Raw genomic sequence first — 10,957 nt, forward strand, 5'->3', positions numbered from 1 at the left:
AATGAATTAAACTTATATGTATAACAGACAGTTGTACACACACCCGTCTTGTGGCCTAGTGAGTTACGTCTCCCATTCCCATCTCTCGCATCAACAAAAAGGAAAAGGGCGCGTCTGTCTGTTACTTTGGCGGCAAAGCGCAGTCTGATTGAAGAGAAAGGGACATTCTCTCTCATTGGTAATCCCCTCTCTCTCTTTCTCTCTCTCTCTCGATTTTACTTCCCAATCCTCCTTTCGTCTAGAAAATTATTTAATTACTGATCATCTCACATGGTAAGTTACCCAATAATTTGTGTATCCATACTAGTTTTCATTAACTACTAATCTGTATTTTCAAAAAGAATAAAGCAGAATCATGTTTGAATTCGAACTACCTAGCGCAGTACTACATTCAGAAAAACTAGGGTTTGAATTTCTGTTACCTTTTTCTTCTTCTTCTTGCATCGTTAAAGAAGTCAGGAAAAACCCTAGATTTAAACCCCTTTCAAAATTGCAGGTTAAGTTGTACCAGTTCTACTACCAAGCAAGCATGGTGCGTACAAAATTAGAGATCAAGAGAATAGAGGATAAAGCTAAAAGGCATACCACTTTCACCAAACGTCGACAAGGTCTTTTTAAGAAAGCTAAGGAGTTGGCCAAAAGATGCGACGCTCAAGCCGCTGTTATCACGTTTTCTTTGGCCGGCAACGTCTTTGCCTTCGGCCATCCTTCTGTTGACGACGTCGTAAACCGTTATATTGCCGCCACGTCAGCTCCTGAAGGCAATGAAATTCCGGTTCATAAAGAGGCTGAAAAGAAGGATAAAGATGTAGTGATTGAGAATAATGTGGATCAGGAAGATGAAGAGACGACATCGTTTGAGTTGCCAGTTGGAGATATGGGTATGGATGAATTGGAGCAGTTTGAGGTTGCAATGGTGGAGATGAAGAAGAAGGTTGTTGATAGAATAAATGGAATAATTTCGAATTCAAAGTATGAGGATCTTGGATCGCCATATACAGGTTTAACGTTGAACTGAATATACGTAGCTCTATACATATCAAGAATTTAGAGACATTAGTGGATTCTTTAGCTTCAGTATTATATAGATGTGATTTGCATGCAAGCTAGGACTTGATTTTAATTTTTCTCTTAAAAGGGGTCAAGGTACGTAGATTTTGATAATTAGTTCCCCTATTAATACATGTTCTTAGTAGTGAAAAATGCAATTACAAAGTAAAGTTCCCGAGTCATAAACTGTGGTATCCTTTGATTTGTGCTGTAGTGTAGTGTACTGATGCAAAAGTAAAAACAAAAAGAAATAGAAGAACATGATAAAGGAGAAGTCTATCTAACACATTCCGGTGGAACGTGATAAAGCGATCAAATGTTTTTGACGTATACTCTTACGAAAATGCGATCTTTAACACCGTTCAACAAAATGTTTTCAACATGAAATTCGTTGGCTGATTCTCCAATTTTATCCGATATGGTTAAAAAATGTACTGGTTAATTCCTTCACTTTTTGGCTAAACTATAAGTTTTGGACCCACATTTATGTGTATAGGCATCTACTTGGTCACATTAGCTTCAAACAAATGACCTAAAATGATTGATATCTTACAACACTCACTGGAGTTTGTTTTTCTCTGTAACTGAAGCATTCTCCAGCTTTAACACTATATATCATTTAGGTCACTGTTCCATTTACTCAAAAAAACCACAAAGTTTTGATTTCCGTTCTTCTCAACATGCCAAACAGTATGCCAAACACACTGCTACAAACGTGTCTTAACCTATGACACATTTCTAGGACAAAACGCATGAGGGCACACCCCTCAACAATATACAACACAAGCCCTACGCCATCTACCTATAATACAGCACAAACATATACTACTCTCCACAAGTACATACAAGCCCTCAAAGTGTATCTCTACTCCCGCATTGTCTTCCCTAAAAGTATATACAGAGTGGAGTGGAAACACTGCGAGCAACTTGCAAGTTTGAAGCATATAAACAGACTAGATACACATGCTGCACGTGTTCGCATCACGCTGCCCTCTCTTCTGTCTCCACCAGGTATATGCAATGAGACCACGCATCTTCTTAAACTTCCTCCAGACTCCTAGACAGCTTGGATTGCATTCTCTCTAAAATCAGTTTTTATAGGATGGTCCATTTTATCTTTTTCAGCGCCCAACCCATACGATGAGAGCAACCTCCTCTGCACAAAGCATGAGAAAACGAATTAAGATAAAACAATGGATAATTGACTAACTCACTTAGCTTTCATGCCATGCAACATTTTATCCTAGTTAAAATTACAGTACGGTGATATAGCTAGGCCAATGGATGAACTAGAGACCAAACAGATCTCATTGTAGCTTCGTCTCCGAGTACTGGAAAGCTACCACCTCAAAAATAGACCAATGGATGAAGGTCGTTAAAATTCAGCACAGCAGCAAACTCCATTTCCTAGTTCGTTTTGACTTCTCTCTCTCTCTCTCAATCTCTCTCAATATCCATTTGTTCTGTTTACTTTCTTCACGAAAAGAGAAATAAAAATAGATTGCATATGTGCTGAGCTCAAGCCATGTCAACTCAAACCTCCATTAATAGAACCTTAAAAAACACCACCTGCTCAGCTCAACCTGGCTTTTATTTTGTGGAGTTGGACTTGGTGTCTCAACACAAAAATGTATTGCAACCACAGGTACAAGAAGATACTACAAAGAAAATAAGACTTAAACAGTACTATCAGAAACCATATAATAAAACAGAAGAATAATAATCCCTCCCTTAAAAAAGACCAAAGTGCAATTCCTCCGGCTCTATCACCATTTTGAGATTTCTAATTAGATCACATAAGCCTTTACTGATTAAGAAAGATGTAACTGATTGACTGAAACTTACGTGATCCTCAAATTCAGGGCTCAATAAATTGAAGGATAGATTCTCCATCAACATCAGTGCCTGTAAACCAACAAAACAGTACCTTTCAGTCAAGTGACAGATGAAGCAATTCATAGACTAACATGTCAACATGGCAGCATGCAGTAGTGTATCTGAGGTCTGATAAAAAAAAAAAGTTAACATCCGCCATAACCTGAACAATCTAACACTCCAGGAACCAAGACCTTTACAGTTTGCGGATGAGAGAGAGAGAGAGAGAGAGAGAGAGAGAGAGAGAGAGAGAGAGAGAGAGAGAGAGGAACTACCAAGAAATTCCTGTTGTCTAATTTGCAGTCTGAGTTCCAAAAAAGGATAAAACAGGATAAGATTTTGCTATCTTAAAAAGACAAATCTATAGGAAAAAAGAAGTTTGTAATGATCATGTCTGTCGGTCGCAGTGTAACTGTCTAAATGTCAAATCACAAATGTACCTAAAGATGCTGTAAAGGGGATGATTCTGACACCTCTGATATCAACTAGCACCACCTCTACTAAGAGAGGCGGTCTGGAACTCAAGAAAGTGAGTATGCTAAGTTGCATACACAAGCACAACACACTGAACATCAGCATCCTAAAAAGCATGCATTGTAACCTTTCAAAAATTTGACTTTTTATTGTTCTAGGACATGCATTTCAAAGTTGTACAATAGATCAGGAAAGTTCCTTTTTGCCTTCATTTTTGGGCAATATTGAACAAAAGAAAATTGATAGGTTTCAGACGCTCCCACTAATATGAAGTGCATAGGGGCTGATGATCTAATACTAATTGGAAATAACGGAGATTCATCGTTAGCCTATTGTAATGTCTAATACACACATCTAACTCAGTCATTTCCTGGTATTAAAAAAATTCTCCATCTTCAAAACTTTGAAAAGTATTTCATCTTTGCTTAACCTGCCCAACAACACACTTTTCAACTGTAGACCTATTAAATTAACCATTCAAGTTTTTTCGCCATGGTACAAAAAGTAGGTCCTTCCATTTGGGATCAGAAGAGCGTTATCTAAGACCCATGTCTGCAAATTGGATTTATGCCTCATCTACAACAAAAACAACTACACCTTAATCCAAGCTAGGATTCGGGTACAGAGTTACAGTATGCACCGTAAATGTCTTTGCTCCCTCTCGTGTTCACAACTTTACATATGTGAGATGCAAACTGGAGCTATCTAACATTATATGTGTGTTAAATTAATTCCCACATACCGTCTGAACATCTATGGGGTCCATCTTTTTCAGCCTCTGTAAGTGGTCCCTTGTACTTGGATCAAAGACACTGCCAATGAAGCTGTAAACTTGTGCAAAGTCTGGCATAACTGCAATTGAAAAAGGAAAGGAGAAGAAATCAAATATATAGAATTAATGAAGTATGCTGCACGGAAAAATAACTGCAAAGAAAGAAGTAGCAGTAATTGTTTGGCTCAAAAGTTAACAATATACTTTGTAAGCTAGAAAACAATCAAAAGTAAGAAAATGGTAAATCGTAATCAAATATAATAAACCTAGAGATGCAAAGATGATATTATTGTCGTAGATCTAGTATTGCAAAGTGATAATATGAACTCAATAAGATATGTTCGTTTGAGGTAGAGATAGAGAGAGAAAGCCAGAAAATGAGAGAGTTGTATTAGATCAGAATCCCCTCTTTACAATGTGAAGGTCTCCTTTATATAATAAGAGACCTTCCTCGAAAGAATCAAAAAGTTACAAAGACAGGTAACGTCTCCCTAGTGAAGACACTGAGTCCTAAACGATGTCGCTTTTGTCCCCACGTCCGAGTCGTACCCGCTACGTTAGTCGGCGTACACTCACTGGGCGTACCCACTGGCGTAGAGATGCTGAGGGTCAAATTTGACCCTATACAGTTAGTCCCTCCGCTCGTTGGAGACGCATTCGGTGGGCGTCTTCGATGGGCGGAAATGCGAACCTCGGCTTAGGAGAATTTGACCTCGACCAGGGGCGGCAATATGAATGAGGTGAAATATATGACGTTGTTGAGCCACTGACGCGTGGCTTCCTTTTTGGAATGACGTCATCGCCTGTATGCATCATTATTATATTTGCCCCCGAGGCGGTTCAGAGGATGATGTGACATTTTGGTTTCCCGCGCACGTTTTGAATCATGACTCTTCGATTTCTGCGCAACTTATCCCTATAAGTAGGAGAGAGGTTCGATTCGATTCAACTTTCAAGCCTTCGGAAAGCATTTTCTGATTTACTCCTTTGTCTTTCTTTCCTGTAACCGTTATTTCGTGAGGGACTCTCCCACTTCTGTCGAAACCACACTTCCTATCGTCAGTGCTTCGTTTCTTACGTAGTATAATCATGACAAAACGTGGACAGAGTAGTAAAAAGGCCAAAGATAATGCCCCGTCTAGGGTTCCGCCATCTTCCGGTGGTGAAGGGGAAAAGGCGGAGAAGGCCCTTGTTCCTCTCAGTGTAGACAACGTCCTTCCGAAGGAGATGCATGTTCGCAGGGATTTTCCAACTAAAAGCCCAGACCTTCCCTGGGAGCACAGCGTTTTATTACAATCCCATTTAGATGATCTTCGAGAGACGCACCATATTCCGGACCACGTGGAAATGGTTCCGGCCGGGACGGACTATGCCAATGTGCACCGGCCTGGATATTGCACATTCTATGAGTACCCGTTCTTGATCGGTTACAATCTTCCAATCTACCCTCTGATGGAGGAGCTTTGCCGTTTTTACAATGTGTGTCCGGCTCAGCTCACTCCTTACACCTTGAAGGTGTGCCGTATTATGACCACTTATGCGGCCAGGGCTGAGTGCAGCGTCTCGGTCCACCACCTCTTACAGTTATTCAGCCCTGGTTACCTGAGGGGTACCATGCTGCAGTTAAAAAGTCGTGGCACAAGGGGCTTGGTTGTTAAAGCCGATGATAAGCCCAACCGCCGCTTTTGGCGTAAATATTTCTACATCAGGACGGAGCACCTGGTGTCGAATCCCGAAGGGTTCCCGGAAAGATGGAATCCAGAACGTAAGTATTTCTACTCGTAGAATTCAGGACTGCTTGCGCTTTTGACCATACGGCCATTGTGATTTCTTTGCTTTTCTCCCTTTTTTATTCGCAGCGAGGGCTTCTCCACCCCAGTTCACTGATGACATTAAATCATGGGTGGAAAGAATAATACCTTATGCGGAGGAATGCCGTACCTGGGCTGCATTTCTTCAACAGTACGGCCCGTCAGGTAATTCTTTGGCTACGGTTTGGGAGTTCCCTACGTTCTTGTTACCTGACTTATTCGCGTTGGCAGGTCGGAGCGCCCCTAAGAAGAAGAAAAAGAACGTCGTCACCTCACCTGGGGCGGGGACTGATTCTGAAGACGGATACATACCCTGTGGTTCGCCCAGTGATGGCGCTGCGGAGGTTCCTCAACCGCTGCCCGTGGCGGCGTCCACGAGGGGAGCGACTCCTTCAATGCCATCCCCACGGGCTGTGGAGGAGACTTCTGAGAGCGAGGAGCCGCCAGAAAGGAAAAGACGTCGGTTGATAACCGGCAAGGGGATAGCCACAGAAGACGAGGGGGCGAGCGAGCCCCATCGGGAGTCAAGGCCAGTTTTTATGGCAGATGCCATCCGTTCCGGGAGGTCGGCTCCCCAAGGGGGGGCGGTTCTCGACGCCAGCCCAACACGCATTCCGGAGAGCGGCTCGTCGGCTGCCGTTGGAGAAGCGGGCGATGATACCGAGAGGGTGGGCCCTAAGGCCGCCCAGGCGGATGCAGATGCGTTAACGCGGGGTCCGGCCCGTGTGGGGATGACGGCAGGTAGATCCAACCGCCGAATTCTGATCCCAGGAGGGTATAACCTGTTGCAACACAGCGAGCAGGCCGCAACGGATATGACCCTGCTATGTGCGGCCGCTGAGCGTGAAATGTTAAAAGGGGTTAGCGACGGGGAACTATCCCGGAGGGTTGCCGGCGCGGCCTTGCAGGTATTTTTCGATTTTCTTCATGTACCGTAAAGTAAATTTTGATGCATACTGACTTGCCTTTCCTCCTTTTCCTCTTTTTTAGACTCTCATCTTGGAGGTAGAGAGGGGGCGGCGAGCGCAAAGGAAGGCAGCCACCTTTAACAAGGTGGTAAAGAAATATCGGCGGTGCCGCGTCAAGCATCAGGCGCTGGCGGACCTACTCAAGCAGGACCCGGAATTTCGGGTTTTCCGTGAGGGTTTGGAGCAGTCGGAGGCCCAGCTGAAACGGAGGGTGGCCGAGTTGGAGCAGATCGACGAGCAGCTGATGACCGCCCTGGCTCGGAACATTGAGCTGGAGACTCTTCTCCAGTCTAAGGAAGAAGAGTTGGAGGTTGGCCGTGGGGTAGCGGCGGAAGCTGCTGATTTGCGGATCAAGGTTGCCGCTATGACCACCGAACTCGATGCCAAGGCGGCTGAGATTGAAGTCCTCAAGCGGACTGCTGCACCAAGGCCTGATGAGGATGCGCATCGTGAGGCGCATGACATGTGGGTGTACGCCGAGGCCAGATTGGTCGTATTCGAGGAGTTCTTAGCTGCGGGTCGAGCTACTGAGGCGGAGGTTCAAGAGCAACGGCGCATAGCCCGTGCCGCCCGTGAAACTTGTGGGTATAGTTCTGATTCCCCAGACCGGGCAGGCTATAACTCCGAAGACGTCAACCGTCTAGAATCCGGCTCTTGGATCTCTGCGGCCTATCAGGCCGAGGACGGCGGTGGACGAGATGGCGGTCCGACGGGGGGCGGTGAACAGAATGGCGAAGCCCCTTAGGAGTTGTATTCATTTTGTTTTGCTGTATTTGGAGAAGTAAATGGGTCCTTTTGTACATGTATTTTTGGATGATAATGGAAGTTATACTTTTGCTGTTATTCTTTTCTTTTTGTACCTTTTATTTTCGGCCTTAGCCGTGTGCGCAACTTCGACTATCGTCGAGTTACTCGCTGTCATAGTCGAGCTGGGTCGACTTATCGGCGTCAATGGCCTTAGCCATTATACCGTTGATGGCCTTAGCCATGTGCATAACTTCGACTGTCATCGAGTTACTTGCCGTCGTAGTCGAGCTGGGTCGACTTATCGGCGTCGATGGCTTTCGCCATAATATCATTTATGGCCTTAGCCATGTACGTGACTTCGACTGTCGACCGTTGGCGGCGATGGCCTTAGCCATAATATAGTTGATGGCCTTAGCCATGTAGGCGACTTCGACTGTTGTCGAGTCGTTTACTCACCATANACGATAAAAACTAACTATAAAACGAAGAAAAACTAACGAGAGAAAAATACTACCCCTAAACAAAACTCTTTAATGACACCATTGTTCCGAGAAAAGGATAAGACATATTAAGGTAGATTTTAATCCGTTTTAGGTAGTACTTTTTTTCATTCCTTCAAGAAAGAGAGTCTTAATAGATTAGAAATTCAAGGCAAAATCCTAACATTTCTTACATAAAATTACTATGTATATTGGTAGACACAAGTATTGTAATTCGAGATTTGGTATCCATGATAAAGTTATGCTATATCTTTTCATTTGCCAATAAAATCCTTATAATCGATTATGTGATATTTGTACAGTGATGAGTTGGTGTATAATGGGATAATTGAGATTTCTGTAAATTCAATTATATCATTGTTTGGCTCAAAAGTTAACAATATACTTTGTAAGCTAGAAAACAATCAAAGTAAGAAGAGGGTAAATCGTAATCAAATATAATAAACCTAGAGATGCAAAGATGATATTATTGTCGTAGATCTAGTATTGCAAAGTGATAATATGAACTCGATAAGATATGTTCGTTTGAGGTAGAGATAGAGAGAGAAAGCCAGAAAATGAGAGAGTTGTATTAGATCAGAATCCCCCCTTTACAATGTGAAGGTCTCCTTTATATAACAAGAGACCTTCCTCGAAAGAATCAAAAAGTTACAAAGACAGGTAACGTCTCCCTAGTGAAGACACTAAGTCCTAAACGATGTCGCTTTTGTCCCCACGTCCGAGTCGTACCCGCTACGTTAGTCGGCGTACACTCACTGGGCGTACCCACTGCCGTAGAGATGCTGAGGGTCAAATTTGACCCTATACAGTTAGTCCCTCCGCTCGTTGGAGACGCATTCGGTGGGCGTCTTCGATGGGCGGAAATGCGAACCTCGGCTTAGGAGAATTTGACCTCGACCAGGGGCGGCAATATGAATGAGGTGAAATATATGACATTGTTGATCCACTGACACGTGGCTTCCTTTTTGGAATGACATCATCGCCTGTATGCATCATTATTATATTTACCCCCGAGGCGGTTCAGAGGATGATGTGACATTTTGGTTTCCCGCGCACGTTTTGAATCATGACTCTTCGATTTCTGCGCAACTTATCCCTATAAGTAGGAGAGAGGTTCGATTCGATTCAACTTTCAAGCCTTCAGAAAGCATTTTCTGATTTACTCCTTTGTCTTTCTTTCCTGTAACCGTTATTTCGTGAGGGACTCTCCCACTTCTGTCGAAACCACACTTCCTATCGTCAGTGCTTCGTTTCTTACGTAGTATAATCATGACAAAACGTGGACAGAGTAGTAAAAATGCCAAAGATAATGCCCCGTCTAGGGTTCCGCCATCTTCCGGTGGTGAAGGGAAAAAGGCGGAGAAGGCCCTTGTTCCTCTCAGTGTAGACAACGTCCTTCCGAAAGAGATGCATGTCCGCAGGGATTTTCCAACTAAAAGCCCAGACCTTCCCTGGGAGCACAGCGTTTTATTACAATCCCATTTAGATGATCTTCGAGAGACGCACCATATTCCGGACCACGTGGAAATGGTTCCGGCCGGACGGACTATACCAATGTGCACCGGCCTGGATATTGCACATTCTATGAGTACCCGTTCTTGATCGGTTACAATCTTCCAATCTACCCTCTGATGGAGGAGCTTTGCCGTTTTTACAATGTGTGTCCGGCTCAGCTCACTCCTTACACCTTGAAGGTGTGCCGTATTATGACCACTTATGCGGCCAGGGCTGAGTGCAGCGTCTCGGTCCACCACCTCTTACAGTTATTCAGCCCTGGTTACCTGAGGGGTACCATGCTGCAGTTAAAAAGTCGTGGCACAAGGGGCTTGGTTGTTAAAGCCGATGATAAGCCCAACTGCCGCTTTTGGCGTAAATATTTCTACATCAGGACGGAGCACCTGGTGTCGAATCCCGAAGGGTTCCCGGAAAGATGGAATCCAGAACGTTAGTATTTCTACTCGTAGAATTCAGGACTGCTTGCGCTTTTGACCATACGACCATTGTGATTTCTTTGCTTTTCTCCCTTTTTTATTCGCAGCGAGGGCTTCTCCACCCCAGTTCACTGATGACATTAAATCATGGGTGGAAAGAATAATACCTTATGCGGAGGAATGCCGTACCTGGGCTGCATTTCTTCAACGGTACGGCCCGTCAGGTAATTCTTTGGCTACGGTTTGGGAGTTCCCTACGTTCTTGTTACCTGACTTATTCGTGTTGGCAGGTCGGAGCGCCCCTAAGAAGAAGAAAAAGAACGTCGTCACCTCACCTGGGGCGGGGACTGATTCTGAAGACGGATACATACCCTGTGGTTCGCCCAGTGATGGCGCTGCGGAGGTTCCTCAACCGCTGCCCGTGGCGGCGTCCACGAGGGGAGCGACTCCTTCAATGCCATCCCCACGGGCTGTGGAGGAGACTTCTAAGAGCGAGGAGCCGCCGGAAAGGAAAAGACGTCGGTTGATAACCGGCAAGGGGATAGCCACAGAGGACGAGGGGGCGAGCGAGCCCCATCGGGAGTCAAGGCCAGTTTTTATGGCAGATGCCATCCGTTTCGGGAGTCGGATCCCCAAGGGGGGGGGGGGGGTCGTTCTCGACGCCGGCCCGAACACGGCATTCCGGAGAGCGGCTCGTCGGCTGCCGTTGGAGAAGCGGGCGATGATACCGAGAGGGTGGGCCCTAAGGCCGCCCAGGCGGATGCAGATGCGTTAACGCGGGGTCCGGCCCGTGTGGGGATGACGGCAGGTAGATCCGAACCGCCGAATT

General features: G+C 44.9%; 2 protein-coding genes across 3 annotated transcripts in view; one reads left to right on the top strand and one right to left on the bottom strand.

Annotated features, from left to right (window-relative positions):
* On the top strand, positions 44 to 1,232 carry LOC109240985 (agamous-like MADS-box protein AGL61). Of its 2 annotated transcripts, none has more exons than XM_019407684.1 (2): positions 44 to 178; positions 497 to 1,232. In XM_019407684.1, the coding sequence occupies exon 2, from the start codon at positions 530 to 532 to the stop codon at positions 1,016 to 1,018; it is 489 nt and encodes a 162-aa protein (XP_019263229.1). In that variant the 5' UTR covers positions 44 to 178; positions 497 to 529; the 3' UTR covers positions 1,019 to 1,232. The 2 variants fall into 2 exon arrangements, with proteins under 2 accessions (XP_019263229.1, XP_019263240.1); XM_019407695.1 differs by lacking the exon at positions 44 to 178 and adding an exon at positions 181 to 273.
* The window catches only part of LOC109226494 (protein REVEILLE 6-like), a 21,817-nt gene continuing 12,507 nt past the window's right edge, over positions 1,648 to 10,957 (bottom strand). The window contains exons 6-8 of the mRNA XM_019391262.1: positions 4,142 to 4,251; positions 2,896 to 2,955; positions 1,648 to 2,206 (exon numbers count right to left, since the gene is read on the bottom strand). Of these exons, the coding sequence (XP_019246807.1) occupies positions 2,108 to 2,206; positions 2,896 to 2,955; positions 4,142 to 4,251 (269 nt within the window). The 3' untranslated portion in view covers positions 1,648 to 2,107. The remainder of the gene's footprint in view (positions 2,207 to 2,895; positions 2,956 to 4,141; positions 4,252 to 10,957) is intronic.

This window comes from Nicotiana attenuata, chromosome 1 (genome assembly GCF_001879085.1).
Source record: "Nicotiana attenuata strain UT chromosome 1, NIATTr2, whole genome shotgun sequence".
Classification (NCBI taxonomy): domain Eukaryota; kingdom Viridiplantae; phylum Streptophyta; class Magnoliopsida; order Solanales; family Solanaceae; genus Nicotiana; species Nicotiana attenuata.